Here is an 18418-nt window from a genome sequence, read left to right on the forward strand (position 1 = left end):
TTCACTGAGGTCTTGTTATTTAACACACACACACAAAAAAAAGTTTCTCATGAGTAGGGTTGGGTACCGAGACCCGGTTCCAATAGGGAACCGGTTCCGACGTAAACGGTAGTAACCAGACCGAATAAGAACGAAACTTTCGGTGCCTGATTTCGGTGCCTGACGTTTTTTACCGCCCCCTATAAAACATCTCGCGGCACGAATGATCCAATAATAAAACATCTCCAGTAAACCAGCAGAGCGAGCATTAATTTAGTTCGTTTGTTAAATAAGAGGCGATCTAGCGCTGAAATGCGTTTTTTAAATCAAGTGATCAAAGTGCTCGTTGCCGCTGCGATCAGTGGCGCGGATACAGTGTTTTCTCTTGTGGGACACCGCACTGTCACTCGGACGCGCGCTTCGTTGCGGAGATCGATCTATTTATGAGGCGCCGTCTATATGATTATGTGCGCGGAGAGTTTGTGTGTGTGTGTGTGTGTGTGTGTGTGTGCTCGCGTCTCAGATGAGTATGCGCGGAGAGTTCCGCGCGTCTCGTGTGTGTAGAGTTTGCGTGTTTGTGCGTGAGCGACTTTAGATGTGATGTTGAGCATTTCATATTAGTTTGAGCATTCAGCAGTATACATGTATGACTACTTAGTAGGCTTATGTGTATGCAAGGGTTTCATATGTGCGTGAATGAAGTTTGATTTAAAGGGATACTCCACTTTAAAATGAAAATTATGTCATCATATACTCACCCTCATGTTGTTTCAATTCTTTATGAATTTCTTTCTTCTGCTGAACAGAAAGGAAGATATTTAGAATAATATCAGTAACCAGACAGTTTCTTTTCTCATTTACTTCCATAGTATTTTTTTTCCTACTAGCCTATGGAAGTCAATGAGACCAGAAACTGTCTGGTTACTGATATTATTCTAAATATCTTCCTTCCTGTTCAGCAGAAGAAAGAAATTCATACAGGTTTGAAACAACATGAGGGTGAGTATATATATATATTGGTGAGTGGGATAGGTAGGTGGATGTAGGTGTATGTTAGGGAGAGAATCTGTGTATGAATGTGTTGTGTCTGAATGAATTTATGTGTTTTTGTAATGTTGTTATTTATTATTATTTTTTGTTTATGGTTTGTTTTGTATTCTGTATTTGTGTTTATAGGACCCTCTTGAAAATGAGATGTTGCATCTCAAGAGGCTATCCTTCAATAAATTCAAATTCAAATATGATGACAGAATTTTCATTTTAAAGTGGAGTATCCCTTTAAGCCCTAGACGACGCCTATCTATTCATTCTGGTGAAATCACAAAATATAATGGACACAAAGTGTCCCTGCTTGATATACAACCACTGATGAGCATAATCGTAAAATCGTCGCCTGACTAAAGTTCAAGTTCAGCTGCCAGTGTTCCTCTTCGGATAAGTCTAATATTTTAATGCCAACTGCAAATCTTGCATATCAAGTATGAAGTATATCAATATCAAGTATATTTATATGAGGCTATACTGTGTGTGTTAAATATTTCTGCTCAGTGTCAGATATTTCTCTGTTTTGTAAAAGTCATAATATGAGAAGACAAAATTTTGATGTTAACTCAAGTGTTTTCGGCTACATCAGTAGCCTTTTAAACGGCACAATTTTTCATTTAATCAGAAATCAGAAAATCTTTTTCAGAAAATCACACACACACACACACACACACACACACACACACATACTTGTTTTTGTGGTATAGAAGGACACTGATGCCCAAACAAGTTTGGTGGTGGTATATGGGGACACCCCTTTCCCAATGCCCTACAGTGATGATACAAATATCAAAAATTTTGTTTTAATCTGCAGATCACAAATCTGACTTCAAATGTTCTATACACACAACAGAACAGAAAATATTACCATATGATATTTTGGTGGTACACAAGGACATTCCCGCCCATCCTAAAATGTTCCCGCCTATGACATAATTGTGATTTTTGGGGCCCGACTTGATTATGAGGACACTCTTTTTACAATACACTAAATATGTCATTTCAGTGGATTACAGGGACCAATGTGTTTTACTGGTACATGACCACACACACACACAAACCTGACAACACAGTGTATTACCAAGACTAAGGTGATTTAAGAGGACTGGATCTTAAACACAATACACAACTGCATAATCCAACATTATAAGGACGAGTGTGTTTAATGGTACATGCCCACACACAAACACAAACCTGACAACACGGTGTATTACCAAGACTAAGGTGATTTAAGAGTACCGGATCTCAAATACAATACACAAAACAACTTGCAACATTACAGGGACAGAGGTGTTTTAGAAGTGCTTTAATTATGACTTCAATAATATCATCATAAACATTGAGTTTTTTCAGTTTTACCATGTAATACAATCATCACATACCATTTTAAGGGGAAAGTGACATCCACAAACTTAAAAACATGGTCAATAAAACTTGCACAACTGTGTGATCTTTCAGAAAGCATACAGTATCATTACTGTTTTGACATATTAAAATGACAAGCAGATGAACCATTCAAAACTTCGAAAAGATTGACAAAACAGCCCTCGGAAACAGGCACAATTTAAAGACGTCATTAAACAGGCTTTGAAATGTATAAAATGAACTCACTCAACATGCAATAAATGCTGCAACATGTAGAGAAACCGACTTACAAGGGACGGTTTACCTAAAGACAATTCTGTTATTTCCAGAAAATGTAAACAGAATTGTCAAGTTTCAAAGCAGAATTACAGAGATAACAGGAAAAGTATTCAACAAAGTTAGTTTGGGCTGTACATCAGCTCTAGAAGAGTATAGTGTCATTAGAATACAACTATCATTGTAAGTACAAAAGCTCTCATGTGTTTAGAGATTACTAAAGCATGTATTATTCTGTACAGAGAATGAGAGTGAGGCAGAAATTGAAAACCCACGGAAAGGATCCTCAGCGGTCTTACACTGCTGGCATTCAGTCAGTGTGGCCAGTTTTCCTTTGGTTATACACTCACCTAAAGGATTATTAGGAACACCTGTTCAATTTCTCATTAATGCAATTATCTAATCAACCAATCACATGGCAGCTGCTTCAATGCATTTAGGGGTGTGGTCCTGGTCAAGACAATCTCCTGAACTCCAAACTGAATGTCAGAATGGGAAAGAAAGGTGATTTAAGCAATTTTGAGCGTGGCATGGTTGTTGGTGCTAGACGGGCCGGTCTGAGTATTTCACAATCTGCTCAGTTACTGGGATTTTCACGCACAACCATTTCTAGGGTTTACAAAGAATGGTGTGAAAAGGGAAAAGCATCCAGTATGCGGCAGTCCCGTGGGCGAAAATGCCTTGTTGATGCTAGAGGTCAGAGGAGAATGGGCCGACTGATTCAAGCTGATAGAAGAGCAACTTTGACTGAAATAACCACTCGTTACAACCGAAGTATGCAGCAAAGCATTTGTGAAGCCAGAACACGCACAACCTTGAGGCGGATGGGCTACAACAGCAGAAGACCCCACCGGGTACCACTCATCTCCACTACAAATAGGAAAAAGAGGCTACAATTTGCACGAGCTCACCAAAATTGGACAGTTGAAGACTGGAAAAATGTTGCCTGGTCTGATGAGTCTCGATTTCTGTTCAGACATTCAGATGGTAGAGTCAGAATTTGGCGTAAACAGAATGAGAACATGGATCCATCATGCCTTGTTACCACTGTGCAGGCTGGTGGTGGTGGTGTAATGGTGTGGGTGGTGTTTTCTTGGCACACTTTAGGCCCCTTAGTGCCAACTGGGCATCGTTTAAATGCCACGGCCTACCTGAGCATTGTTTCTGACCATGTCCATCCCTTTATGACCACCATGTACCCATCCTCTGATGGCTACTTCCAGCAGGATAATGCACCATGTCACAAAGCTCGAATCATTTTAAATTGGTTTCTTGAACATGACAATGAGTTCACTGTACTAAAATGGCCCCCACAGTCACCAGATCTCAACCCAATAGAGCATCTTTGGGATGTGGTGGAACGGGAGCTTCGTGCCCTGGATGTGCATCCCACAAATCTCCATCAACTGCAAAATGCTATCCTATCAATATGGGCCAACATTTCTAAAGAATGCTTTCAGCACCTTGTTGAATCAATGCCACGTAGAATTAAGGCAGTTCTGAAGGCGAAAGGGGGTCAAACACAGTATTACTATGGTGTTCCTAATAATCCTTTAGGTGAGTGTATGTGCCTTAAAATGTTCAATTACAGTTGTAACTTCAGCATTTGACCAGCACACTTTTTGTCCTTTCCACAAGGTTTTCAATTCCTGCCTCATGTTCATTCTCTGTACAGAAGAATACATGCTTTAGTAAACTCTAACTATATGAGAGCTCATGTACTTACAATGGTAGTCATATTCAGATTTAAACCTCAGGTACCTTGAGGAACTTCAGTGGTTTCTCGATAGGCATCTTCTGAACACCTGTAGGAAATCAGTTATAGACAGATCAGAAACTCAGATGTAACTCAAACCTGCATCTAGAACTTAAAACTGGTTATACATCTGATCTCTAAAAATTACATTTCAAATGACATTCAAAACATTATTCTGGAGATGGAATGTTGTGTTAAACATCTCCTTTTCAAAGTTTTTGACCAACATGAACATGATAAACTTATTGGTTTGGTACTGATTCCATTCATTTTGTTCTAGAAAAATTGTTATTTATAATAATATCTGATTATTGATAACTGATTTTTACAATTAATGGCAAAAGGAATGTTTAGAAATGTAATTTGATATTATCTACTGGCACACTATAGTATGATATATATATACATACACTATGAACAATTCTAAACGCTTTTGTTTTTGCCCCCATTTTTCATGAGCTGAACTAAAAGTTCTAAGACTTTTTCTATGTACACAAAAGGCCTATTTCTCTCAAATATTGTTCACAAATCTGTCTAAATCTGTGTTAGTGAGCACTTCTCCTTTGCCGAGATAATCCATCCACCTCACAGGTGTGGCATATCAAGATACTGATTAGACAGCATGATGATTGCACAGGTGTGCCTTAGGCTGTCCACAATAAAAGGCCACTCTAAAATGTGCAGTTTTGTGTGGTCTCAGGGGGTCTGGAAACAAGTCATTATCTGGTGTGACCATCATTTGCCTCACGCAGTGCAACACATCTCCTTCGCATAGAGTTGATCAGGTTGTTGATTGTGGCCTGTGGAATGTTGGTCCACTCCTCTTCAATGGCTGTGTTGGATATTGGCAGGACCTGGAACACGCTGTCGTATACGCCGATTCAGAGCATCCCAAACATGCTCAATGGGTGACATGTCCGTTAGTATGCTGGCCCTGCAAGAACTGGGATGTTTTCAGCTTCCAGGAATTGTGTACAGATCTTTGCAGAATAGGGCCGTGCATTATCATGCTGCAACATGAGGTGATGGTTGTGGATGAATGGCACAACAATGGGCCTTAGGATCTCATCACGGTATCTCTGTGCATTCAAAGTGCCATCAATAAAATGCACCTGCGTTGGTTGTCTATAACATACGCCTGCACATACCATAACCCCACCATGGGCCACTCGATTCCCAACGTTGACATCAGCAAACCGCTCACCCACATGACGCCATACACGCTGTCTACCATCTGCCCTGTACAGTGAAAACCGGTATTCATCCGTGAAGAGAACACCTCTCCAAAGTGCCAGACGCCATCGAATGTGAGCATTTGCCCACGCAGGTCGTTTACAACGACCAACTGCAGGTCGAGACCCCGATGAGGACGATGAGCATGCAGATGAGCTTCCCTGAGACGGTTTTTGACAGTTTGTGCAGAAATTCTTTGGTTATGCAAACCGATTGTTGCAGCAGCTGTCCGGGTGGCTGGCCTCAACGGTGTTGGAGGTGAAGATGCTGGATATGGAAGTCCTGGGCTGGTGTGGTTACACACGGTCTGCGGTTGTGAGGCCGGTTGGATGTACTGCCAAATTCTCTGAAAAGCCTTTGGAGACGGCTATGGTAGAGAAATGAACATTCAATTCACGGGCAACAGCAGGTGGACATTCCTGCTGTCAGCATGCCAATTGCACGCTCCCTCAAAACTTGCAACATCTGTGGCATTGTGCTGTGTGATAAAACTGCACATTTTAGAGTGGCCTTTTATTGTGGACAGCCTAAGGCACACCTTTGCAATAATCATGCTGTCTAATCAGTATCTTGATATGCCACACCTGTGAGATGGATGGATTAACTCGGCAAAGGAGAAGTGCTCACTAACACAGATTTAGACAGATTTGTGAACAATATTTGAGAGAAACAGGCCTTTTGGGTACATAGAAAAAGTCTTAGAACTTAGATCTATAATTTTGTTCAGTGAATATAACTGGCTTAAAACCATTTTTCTTTGGTGAAAATACTAACGTAAAATTGCACTACAATATATATTGGTTTAAAATAATAATAAACATGTTCATAAACACAAACTTGTTATGCTGGGTACACACCAAAAGATAATCAGGCTGATTTTGGGCTGATTTCCCCCTTCTGAAAATCCTAGCTGTGTCCCGATTATCTTGATGGTTATAGATTATCTTATCAGATTTTCCCTTGGTGTGAGGTGTGTTTAGAGTGTCCGAACCTGATCGGAAGAACGTCAGAGCCGACCTGATCGCGAATCGCAAATATTCAACATGTGGAATATTTACGATCAGAAATCCTGAAATGTGGGGGGAAGCCCGAGGACAAACACGCGCATGCTCTGGAGATTATCACGTGAAAGGAAACCATATCCAATCAGAAAGCGAGATGAAGGAAGACGGAAGCATAAGAAACGCAGTCATGGCGCAGCACAAACTGAAATTGATGTGGACAGCAGAGATGGAGGATCAGCTTGTTGATTTGTGGCGCAAATGTTTACACAACGTGTTGTGTAAAACATTTCCAAACACTATCATCCCAATTGCTTCCTGCATATCGTCCGCCATGCTTATTCTGAGGTCTCTAGAGTGTTAACAGTCGAGACTCTGGTTGCATGGTCTTTAGGGTTGGGTATCTAGAACCGGTTCCAAAATGCCAAAAACCGGGGATTCGATAAGTCGCGCACACTTCGATTCCGCTTATCGATTCCTTACTTTGGTGATGCTCACATGCGCGAGGTGAATGGCAGTGAGCATTTGTTTACAGTTGTATTGATCTGCCAGGACCTGCCTGCCGCACATGCGCTGTACGTTATATTTACGATGGCGGAGCGCAGCAGACTTTCGAAAGTTTGGTTAAGCTTTTCAAAAAAAGATGAAAATACAGCGAATTGTATCACATGCAAGAAAGACAAACTAGAGCCGCATAATTCTGGATAAAATGAGAACCAGTTTTGTTTAAAATAGAGATCATGAATAAATACATCAGACAATTAATACGAGTCGAGTCTATAATTCCTTAAAGTGTTATATATATATATATATATATATATATATATATATATATATGTACAGTATATTGTAAATTAAGATGCATTGTCACAGTTTTACTGGTAATAGCCTAAATGTAACAAGAATAAAAGGTAGAAAAAAGTATTTGCTCTCTTTTTTCTCTCCAATAAATATTGGAATCGAAACCAAGAATCGTTAAGAACCGGATTCGATAAGCAGAATCGGAATCGTTAAAATTTAAACGATACCCAACCCTAACGGTCTTTTCACATCATGGCACACCACACACTATATGAGCAAAACGGTTAAATCTAGGATTTTTTGTCCTCATGTTTGTGGTCCATCACATTTTGAAAATCTTATAAGATGTAAAATCTTTTGGTGTGTACCCATCATTAGTTGACACATACCAACATTACTGGAGACGCCTGCAGCTCCAGCAGGAACATCACCTTCAGAACCGCTTTCATCAGGATCACTGGCATCAGAGTCCGTCATACTGATCTCATCTTAAAGAAAAAGAGACATTTAAAACAAGAACATCTTCAGTTTAACCTGTATTGAGAAGTCATTTATGAAACATGACAAATGGCACCGTTTAATAATAATAATCATATTAATAACAACTATAATACTTCACTAAGATCACTATTATTAGAATTATCGCCTAGACAGTGATATACTAATACTGTCAATGAAAAATTAATATTTTATAATGAGTATATTATTTTACAATAAGAGGTTATAATACTTTCTTAATTTCTTCACTTAAGCTGTTATACTGGCAGAAACCTGCAGTTTAAGTGAAAACAGGTTTATAAACGCATCTTATTGAAAAATTGTATTACTACAAAAAATGTGGATATAATGCGAATGTGAAAATAGAGAGTAACTGGTGCTGGTTGCGTTCCCAAATGCATGTTAAACTTATGGCACATGCAGAGATGGAGTTCACTGCATTCATTCCCTGTGAAACGAGGCATGGAAAAAGCCAGATCATGAGCTGATCGAGCGAGCAAAGTGTGCTCTTCAGTTTGAAACACGCAGCACAACAGACTACAGACTTACTTTCTTATCGTCTTTTGCGATTTGATAAGGGCATTGAGCCATATTGTGCTTTTGATTTTAGTATGTTTGAGAGATGCTTTACCAAAGCAATTGCGCAAAACACAAAGACAATTTATGTTATTATGAGGCGTAAAAATATTTTCGGTTCTTTTGGTTCAAACTGTGGAGGGACAGATTAGACTGTGGTCGGTCACTAGAGTAAAGGTAATTAATGGTAACACTATGAATTTTACTCCTCCCAAAAATGCCAAATAATAAACAGGTGACAGCGTATTTTAGGCTATGTGACACGTTATAGTGAGATATGACAGCGCTTCTGCAACACGCATCACTGCAGATGAGTAGCTGAGGATCTCTTCAGCATGCTGATGCACAAAATACAAACTAAAAATAAATTAAAGTAAGTCGCAGATGCTCAACACACAGTCATCTTCATTAAAAGTAGTGAGAATAAATGATTTTACCAGTGCTGATGCTACTCTCTCTCCTATTGATCTTAAAATTAGCTGATGATACAAAAAATGCTGCTCATAGCGGTAGCTTTCGATGACGTGAACACCGTTAAATCTGATATAGCGCGGGAATTGAAGATCGGATTTATGTCCGTTTTGTGAAGACACATTTATGTGGCCAAGTGTAAATGGAATTGTTTTGACAATGAAATGACCAGGTGTAAAACAGCCCCAAAGATGATGTGAAAAAGTTCTTACTAGACTAGCATTTCCTAAAATGATGCAATGCTCTTTTTATTACCATCTCAACACAGTCTTGATCCTCCAATGATGATTGTTCCTTCTCAGGGCTCACCTGAAAGCAAGGCAAAGAAAGAAAAAATAAACATCTATTAGAGACAAAGGATTCAGAGATTCTCCAAATGAAGCAGCACAGATACTTGACTCCATTAACACTGACTGATCACTGTCATAAAACATAAAATTAAAACATTACATTATCAATGATATACTTGAGCAAAAGAAGGCTGATGACACCAAACTAATTCAGGTATGATGGGACATTTCAAACCACTCAGTATTAATACTGATCAAATTAATGAGATGAATAGTGACTTAAGATTTAAAACACTGTGACATAAGTTGTAATCAAGTATAAAGTTAAAACCCTATAAATATATGGTCATAACCAATCAGGGATGCATGAAAATAAATGCTCATTGATGTTATCGTTGTCAATCCGATAAGAAAATTAGGCCGCTATATTAACACTAATAAATAGTGGATTTCTTCCTTCAGCTTCAGATGTGCGCTGTTCACCGTGATGGTTTTGAAATGTTTGAATCACAAATCTGTGAAATCAGCGCATTGTTACAGGGAGAGTTCGCTTGTGGAATTGTAAGTTGTAATATTTTTTATTTTTGTTATATATCTGATTTATCTCATATAGGATGCATTTGGCTGAGTTAATGAGTGCTACAGTAAACACTTCACTGTAGGCCACACCGGTGGTCAGCAAAACATTAATTATGATTGGGACTGTCATATATACATAACACTATAATGAGCAAACTATTGCATTAAAAACGTCGTGAATTCTTTGGGTTTAGTTGCTGTGTTTCAGCGTGTTGTCCTGGGAGGAGCGCATCCACAACAGGAGTTTCACTATGTAATAGTTGATTACTATTAATAATAGCTCAAGTTAATCTGTGCATGATTTTGTGCAAGTATAAGTTGTAATATTGTGTTTATTTTGTATAAATATCTAATTTATCATATATAGGTTGTGTTCCGTTGAGCTAAAACCATCTAACAAAGCCTCAGGTTTAGGGGTGTTCCTTCAGCTCTTTAGGCCATTTCATTTTAAGTTTAATGTTGTCTAATAACATTTTAATTTCATTTGATTTATTATTATTATTATTATTATTAAGGCAATAGATGTTTTGGTAAAACTTCACAATACATATGTTATTGCATTAACTAACATGAACTAACAGAGAAAAACTTTTGTTAATGTGAGTTAATAAAATATGTGAGTTCATGTTAGTTCACAGTGCATTAAATTAACAGATACAACACTGGATCCTAAAATGTCTTGGAAAATGTTGAGATTAACGTTAAGTAAGATAAACATGAAGTAAATCATGTAGAAGTATTGTTCATTCATTGTTAGTTCATGTTAACTAATACTAACAAGATGAAACCTTTTTATAAAGTATTGCCATTTTTTTATAAAGAAAGTTGGAAATATGAATGTAAAATTTATTTTAGAAGCTAAGAAACCTTACACTGGTTCAAACTAGGCCACTACTGTATATGTTTGATTTATGTTGAAGTGTTTGGGACATTGGCTTTAAAGTCGGCATGAAATGGAAGTTGAGATTGTCATTTTTTCCTTGTTGTGATGTATATCCGAGTGAAACTGCTTCTGAAATTAGAAAAAAATGTAGGGCGGGGCTTGATTTCGTCCTTCGGGAATTGATTGGATCGTTGGAGGTTGGGCGTTGCAAACAAAATGGAGGCAGATTTGAATGCCAGTTTACATTCAGTTGTGGAGGATTTCTCTCCACCGGACTCCCCCACCGTTACCCTCACATGAAGGATTTTTTATTGAGGAGCCCAGCGACGAGAACAAGGACAAGCAGCTAAATTTTCAGGCAGGAATCAGACCATATTTATATGAGCCTCCCGCGAAACGAGACAAACACCGATAGCCGCACCCTCATGGGCTCTGGCCGCACCCTTTCGCCATGGCACATGACCAAAAGAGAAGAGAGGTCGTTTTCAAGGGGGGAGGGAAGGGTAATGTATTTGATTAAAGATTATAAGGGTACATGAATTTTGAAAAAATAATGAAGTGCACAGATAAATCATTTATAATAAACACTACAATATTACATATAAAAAGAAGATTTGTCAAATTTGATTTCATGCCGACTTTAAATGATGTGCGTTTCGTTTTTGTAATCAGGCTTTCAAAGTATATCAAATTTTGGATTTAGATTCATCGGCTAATATATCAGATATCGGCTTTCGAATATAAAGAATGATCAGTTATCGGCCCAAATGTTCATATCGCTGTATCCCTAATTTGATTTCCAAAAACAAAAAACAAAACAATACCTTCTGTACATCTCTGGCCTCTGACTGGGACGGGGACGGACTCTTCATTTCGAGAGTGGAGGGTTCAACCTCACTGAGAGTCTACAAAACATAACATTAGACATGAAACAGTGGTGTAAATGTGTGAACACTAGATCTCACAGATGTCTCTGCTTCGTTTGCTCGTTCTCTTCCAGCACAACTCTCACTTACCTTGTCTAGACCCACAGTCAGAGCAGCACAATCACTGCCTGATGACCACTGGCTCTTATGGCTCATCTGAAAATATGAAATTAAGCGTTACATACAGAAACACTTCACCTAAGAGTTTAAAAAAAGCATTATAAATGGAATATATAAAGGATAATGTACAGTCAGTCAGTAATTAATACAAAATAAACTGACAGGATAATAAGGGTCCTGATACACAGCTACCTATCAATAAATATTTGCACATGAAATACTGATTTGAGATAATATACAAGATTACAAAATAGTTAAAGTTTTCAAATCAATATTTAAATGCTACCACAAGGTAATGTTCACGGCTTTTATGCATCACATTACATGTGTTTTCATTACAGTGTGTCAGGTTGTGTGTAGCTTTACACCAGTTTTATGAGGACACCCTTTTATGAGGACATCATAAGAGCATGTTACTGATGTTTGACTTGACAGAAGAATCTCAGTGTGTTGTGTAAGTTTGACAGAATCCTGGTCTATGAGGACACAGTTTTATGAGGACATCATAAGAGCATGTTCCTGATGTTTGACTTTGACTGAGTGTGTTGTGTAAGTTTGACAGAATACTGGTCTATGAGGACACTAGATTTACTGGGACACTGGTAACTAGATACATTTGGACGGCACTGAGTTCAAGTGTGTGTATGTATGAGAGTGATACGAGACATTGCGCCTGTGCTAGATGTACAGTAAGTGATCGTGACTCACTTCTTACACACACAATCATAATTCAGTGACTGATAACTGTGGCAAATAATCTGTTTCTGAGGAAACAGAGTTATTACATTAACTTATTGGATACCTTTAGAGTTGCTGTATCTTGTTCAGGTTTCATCTGATTCTTCAGAGTTATCATCTGAAAAAAAAAGTAGTAAAAATATATAAAAAAGACAAATAAATAATAATTTTAGTATCACTTATTGAAAGCCAAACAGAGGTTGCTATTTTTTACCAACTTCTTCAATGATTATATTTAATCTGACAAGCACAAATAGTTTTCGCTATTGGTATTAGCCACAATGAGCTGTGAATTATGGGTTATCAGTATCGATCCTAATATTCCATATGTGTGTCCCGGTAAATCTAGTGTCCTCATAGACCAGGATTCTGTCAAACTTACACAACACACTGAGATTCTCCAGTCAAGTCAAACATCAGAACATTGCTCTTATGATGTCCTCATAAAACGGTGTCCTCATAAAACAGGTGTAAGACACACACACACTTGACACACTGTAATGAACATGCATGTAATGTGATGCATTAAAGTCATGAACATTAACTTGTAGGGCTGCACAATGTATTGCTTTATCATTCATACCCATCTGTGGTAGTGACATTGCAGTACAGGCCTCTGTGAAGTCAGGCTATGTAAAGACTCTGCCGTGTTATTTTACAGTTGATTACTCAAGTTCTGTACCTAAATGCTGTTAGACTTACCTGGAATATATGAGGCATTGTTTATTTCACATCTTTGTTCATTTTTTTTATCTCTGCTTGCAATTTATTATTTTCTATGCAGATGCAAACCCCTACAAAATCACACCTATCATTCTAGAATGATTAATTATTTCCAAATAGAGCTATTCAAGACATCTGGTGAAATTGCTTTTCATATTGAAAAACTTTTGTTAATGTGAGTTAATAAAATATGTGAGTTCATGTTCGTTCACAGTGCATTAAATTAACAGATACAACACTGGATCCTAAAATGTCTTGGAAAATGTTGAGATTAACGTTAAGATAAACGTTAAGTAAATCCTGTAGAAGTATTGTTCATTCATTGTTAGTACATGTTAACTAATACTAACAAGATGAAACCTTTTTGTAAAGTGTTGTCATTTTTTTATAAAGAAAGTTGGAAATATGAATGTAAAATTCATTTTAAAAGTTAAGGAATCTTACATTAGGCCACTGTACTATTATGTTTGATTTATGTTGAAGTGTTTGGGACATTGGCTTTAAATGATGTGCGTTTCGTTTTTGTAATCAGGCTTTCAAAGTATATCAAATTTTGGATTTAGATTCATCGGCTAATATATCAGATATCGGCTTTCGAATATAAAGAATGATCAGTTATCGGCCCAAATGTTCATATCGCTGTATCCCTAATTTAATTTCCAAAAAAACAATACCTTCTGTACATCTCTGGCTTCTGACTGGGACGGGGACGGACTCTTCATTTCGAGAGTGGAGGGTTCAACCTCACTGAGAGTCTACAAAACATAACATTAGACATGAAACAGTGGTGTAAATGTGTGAACACTAGATCTCACAGATGTCTCTGCTTCGTTTGCTCGTTCTCTTCCAGCACAACTCTCACTTACCTTGTCTAGACCCACAGTCAGAGCAGCACAATCACTGCCTGATGACCACTGGCTCTTATGGCTCATCTGAAAATATGAAATTAAGCGTTACATACAGAAACACTTCACCTAAGAGTTTAAAAAAAGCATTATAAATGGAATATATAAAGGATAATGTACAGTCAGTCAGTAATTAATACAAAATAAACTGACAGGATAATAAGGGTCCTGATACACAGCTACCTATCAATAAATATTTGCACATGAAATACTGATTTGAGATAATATACAAGATTACAAAGTTAAAGTTTTCAAATCAATATTTCAATATTTAAATGCTACCACAAGGTAATGTTCACGGCTTTTATGCATCACATTACATGTGTTTTCATTACAGTGTGTCAGGTTGTGTGTAGCTTTACACCAGTTTTATGAGGACACCCTTTTATGAGGACATCATAAGAGCATGTTACTGATGTTTGACTTGACAGAAGAATCTCAGTGTGTTGTGTAAGTTTGACAGAATCCTGGTCTATGAGGACACAGTTTTATGAGGACATCATAAGAGCATGTTCCTGATGTTTGACTTTGACTGAGTGTGTTGTGTAAGTTTGACAGAATACTGGTCTATGAGGACACTAGATTTACTGGGACACTGGTAACTAGATACATTTGGACGGCACTGAGTTCAAGTGTGTGTATGTATGAGAGTGATACGAGACATTGTGCCTGTGCTAGATGTACAGTAAGTGATCGTGACTCACTTCTTACACACACAATCATAATTCAGGGACTGATAACTGTGGCAAATAATCTGTTTCTGAGGAGCACTGGTCGCATGGCACTGCTTATGCATGGAAACCCTGAACTCACCTTTATAATGATTGCTGAATCTGCCCTGGAGCTCATCTGTGTCTGTAAACGGCATGTCCTCTTCCAGATCTTGATCTTCTCCTTCACTGACTCACTTCAGCCATCATCCCATGTGTCTGCGCGCATAGAAAAAGACTCTCACGACCATTGCATTTCATTTGACATATTATTCAAAAAGCTTGTTTTAAATAAATTGATCAATTATGGTAAACAGCATTCAAGTTATTTTAATACTTTATTATATGATATTTAAGGAATATGTTAATTGATAATAACTATTCATTCATAGATTTCATTCACAATTAATATTATAGGCAATAATAGTGACAGTATTAATAAGACTGAATCAAACAGAGTTCTAATAATATTCAGAGTAGCCTATATTTTATTATAGTCAGGAGTAATAAGAGCACATATTTGTGTCTTAATGTGTTTAAAGCAAGCATAACTGTAGTAATATTAACAGTAGCATATCAGGATACTGTACTGGGTGAAATAGCCTCCCCTTCACATACTGAAACGTTAGTCATGCCAACGCGTTATTATGATGGCTAGACTATTTTATGAGATCAGAAAAGGTAGCAGTTACAAATATAGTGCAATCGAAAACGAGTTTAAAATGACAAGCATCGCTGATTCCCTCATGTCAGTCTGTAAACAGAATCACTAACTTATAGGTCCGCTAGCACGGTTAGCATCACGCGCTAGCTGCTTTCTAACTGTAAAACGAGCAGCGAAGAGCATACAGAACATGCACAAACAAGCCAACCGGACCCACGTGCTATTAGAGAAGCAATTAAACAACATTATAACTTACCTTTTGGATAACAGTTGCCTTCATCAGGTCCACAGATGTCTTCTCAGGTGCAGAGTTTGTCCAGTCCAAACAGGAAATGACGTGACGACGAATGACTACACCTCTGATTACGTTGTACTTATCATAATATAAACGGGATTTTATTTATTTATTTATCATATATTTAATGCACAATTAATAAATTACAGGCAAAAATACTTAAATAATTAGTATTTTGCATTAGTTGCTACACATTTTAAAGCTGATTGAAGCTCCGCCCACTGGCGCCATCTTGTTTTCGCGATCTCCCGCCTACCGGTACCGATCTGACCAATCACTAAAGCTGATTGAAGCTCCGCCCATTGGCGCCATCTTGTTTTCGCGATTTCCCGCCTAGCGGTATCGATCTGACCAATCACAGGCCCCAAATAATACACTTGTGTGAAAGATGCAAATTTTTGATGACGCGGGTGTAATACCAGGACCTGGCTACAGGGGCGCACTCTCGAAATCAGGGATACACTGTGTATGGTAAAATTTCAGGGTTTTGTGGTATGTAAGGACATGGCGCCAAACTTTGAGAGGGAGCGTCTGGAACGTAGTAAATGACATCTACGCTGTCGGATTTATGAGGACATGGCCTCTGTCCTCATAAACCCAAATGTCCCCATAGTGCTGGTGCGTATTCAGGTCAAAAGTCCTCGTAAACCACAAAAACAAACACACACACACACACACACACACACACACACAATATCAATCGACCACTGGTTGATAGTGTATTTTGAAGTTAATTTGGCCTATGCTATATTTGAACTTTTAGGTTACTGATATTATCATCAGACACACTGTTCGTACGCTCTGGTTTAATGGCTTGTAATACCGTGGCTTAGATCGTTTATCTTGGCTGTTTATTCCATGCCTGACTTGTTTACTCCTGTCAAGATCCTCGTCCACATTTACTCTGAAGCAGACCGTGTGTCTCCGTCAGCCCTGATTCATGAGCACTTAGCTGTGATTGATTTCCCTTTGCTGCGGAGAACACAGGACAAAAACCCCAAAAAGAAGATGGATTTCCTTCTATTTCGTTATCTCTCACACAAACGACGGCACATTCAACCCGGGCTCCTCCAATGCTAATGTGATGAAGAGGAAAACCGGAGTAAAGGTGCTCTATCGGCTGCAGCCATCAGTGACGAACAAAAGGAAAACCAGAGTGAAGACGCTCTATAGACCACAGTCATCAGTGATGAACAAGGAAAACCGGAGTGAAGACGCTCTATAGACCACAGTCATCAGTGATGAACAAGGAAAACCGGAGTGAAGACGCTCTATAGACCACAGCCATCAGTGATGAACAAAAGGAAAACCAGAGTGAAGATGCTCTATAGACCACAGTCATCAGTGACGAGTGACTGAAACAAAAGGAAATCAGGAGTGAAGACGCTCTATAGACCACAGCAGTGTTGGGGAAGTTACTTTTAAAAAGTAGTGTTTGCTCGTTACTCGTTACTTTTTAAAAAAGTAATCCGTTACTTTACTTAGTTACCCCATTTGGAAAGTAACTTTTTACGTTACTCGTTACTATTACGTTACTTTTATGTTGCTTGACTTTGGGCAGAACCCAATATCTGTTCCTAAATATGTAGACATAAAGTTATACAATGGAGGACATAACAGGTAATTATTTTGTGCTCTTTATTATAAAAAATAGTATCAATTTCGAAAGAAAAAAAGTCCTTCTCATTGGCGCTGCTGTGTGCGGCAACTTTTATCCTCAGCCAGCTCTGCATCATGGGGTAGAGTGCGACACTCCGCGATGAGCAGCGCGCCAGCACCACTTCTCTCCGCTCCGCTTCCCCTATCCACCGAACTTTAAATTTCGGCAACAGCCAATAAAGCGCTCCTGCTCTCTAACACTGGTGCGAATCGCTCTTTAGACCACAGCCATCAGTGATGAGTGACTGAAACAAAAGGAAATCAGGAGTTAAAACGCTCTATAGACCACAGCCATCAGTGACGAACAAAAGGAAATCAGGAGTGAAGACGCTCTATTGGCCACAGTCATCAGTGATAAACAAAAGGAAAACAGGAGTGAAGACGCTCTATAGACCACAGCCATCAGTGACGAGTGACTGAAACAAAAGGAAATCAGGAGTTAAAACGCTCTATAGACCACAGTCATCAGTGATGAACAAAATGAAAACCAGAGTGAAGACGCTCTATAGACAACAGTCATCAGTGACGAACAAAAGGAAAACCAGAGTGAAGACGCTCTATAGACCACAGTCATCAGTGACGAACAAAAGGAAAACCAGAGTGAAGACGCTCTATAGACTACAGTCATCAGTGACGAACAAAAGGAAAACCAGAGTGAAGACGCTCTATAGACCACAGCCATCAGTGACGAACAAAAGGAAATCAGGAGTGAAGACGCTCTATTGGCCACAGTCATCAGTGATAAACAAAAGGAAAACAGGAGTGAAGACGCTCTATAGACCACAGCCATCAGTGACGAGTGACTGAAACAAAAGGAAATCAGGAGTGAAAACGCTCTATAGACCACAGTCATCAGTGACGAACAAAAGGAAAACCAGAGTGAAGACGCTCTATAGACCACAGTCATCAGTGATGAACAAAATGAA

At 38.5% G+C, this 18418-nt stretch overlaps 1 protein-coding gene across 2 annotated transcripts; it reads right to left on the reverse strand.

Moving 5' to 3' along the window:
* Positions 1–2320: 2320 nt before the first annotated feature.
* LOC308686501 (uncharacterized protein) lies at positions 2321–15893 on the reverse strand. 2 transcript variants are annotated; one of them, XM_081394927.1, is made up of 10 exons: positions 15795–15893; positions 14978–15093; positions 14126–14191; positions 13934–14014; positions 12601–12654; positions 11769–11834; positions 11577–11657; positions 9256–9309; positions 7845–7943; positions 2321–4469 (listed from the first exon to the last, which is right to left on the reverse strand). In XM_081394927.1, exons 2-9 carry the CDS (start codon positions 15011–15013, stop codon positions 7929–7931), a joined length of 453 nt encoding a protein of 150 aa, XP_081251053.1. In that variant the 5' UTR covers positions 15014–15093; positions 15795–15893; the 3' UTR covers positions 2321–4469; positions 7845–7928. The 2 variants fall into 2 exon arrangements, with proteins under 2 accessions (XP_081251053.1, XP_081251054.1); XM_081394928.1 differs by lacking the exon at positions 15795–15893 and having other exon boundaries at positions 3841–4469; positions 14978–15151.
* Between the last annotated feature and the right edge of the window lie 2525 nt (positions 15894–18418).

The sequence above is a fragment of the Scardinius erythrophthalmus genome (assembly GCF_964197995.2).
Source record: "Scardinius erythrophthalmus genome assembly, contig: HAP1_SCAFFOLD_339, whole genome shotgun sequence".
Classification (NCBI taxonomy): Eukaryota; Metazoa; Chordata; class Actinopteri; order Cypriniformes; family Leuciscidae; genus Scardinius; species Scardinius erythrophthalmus.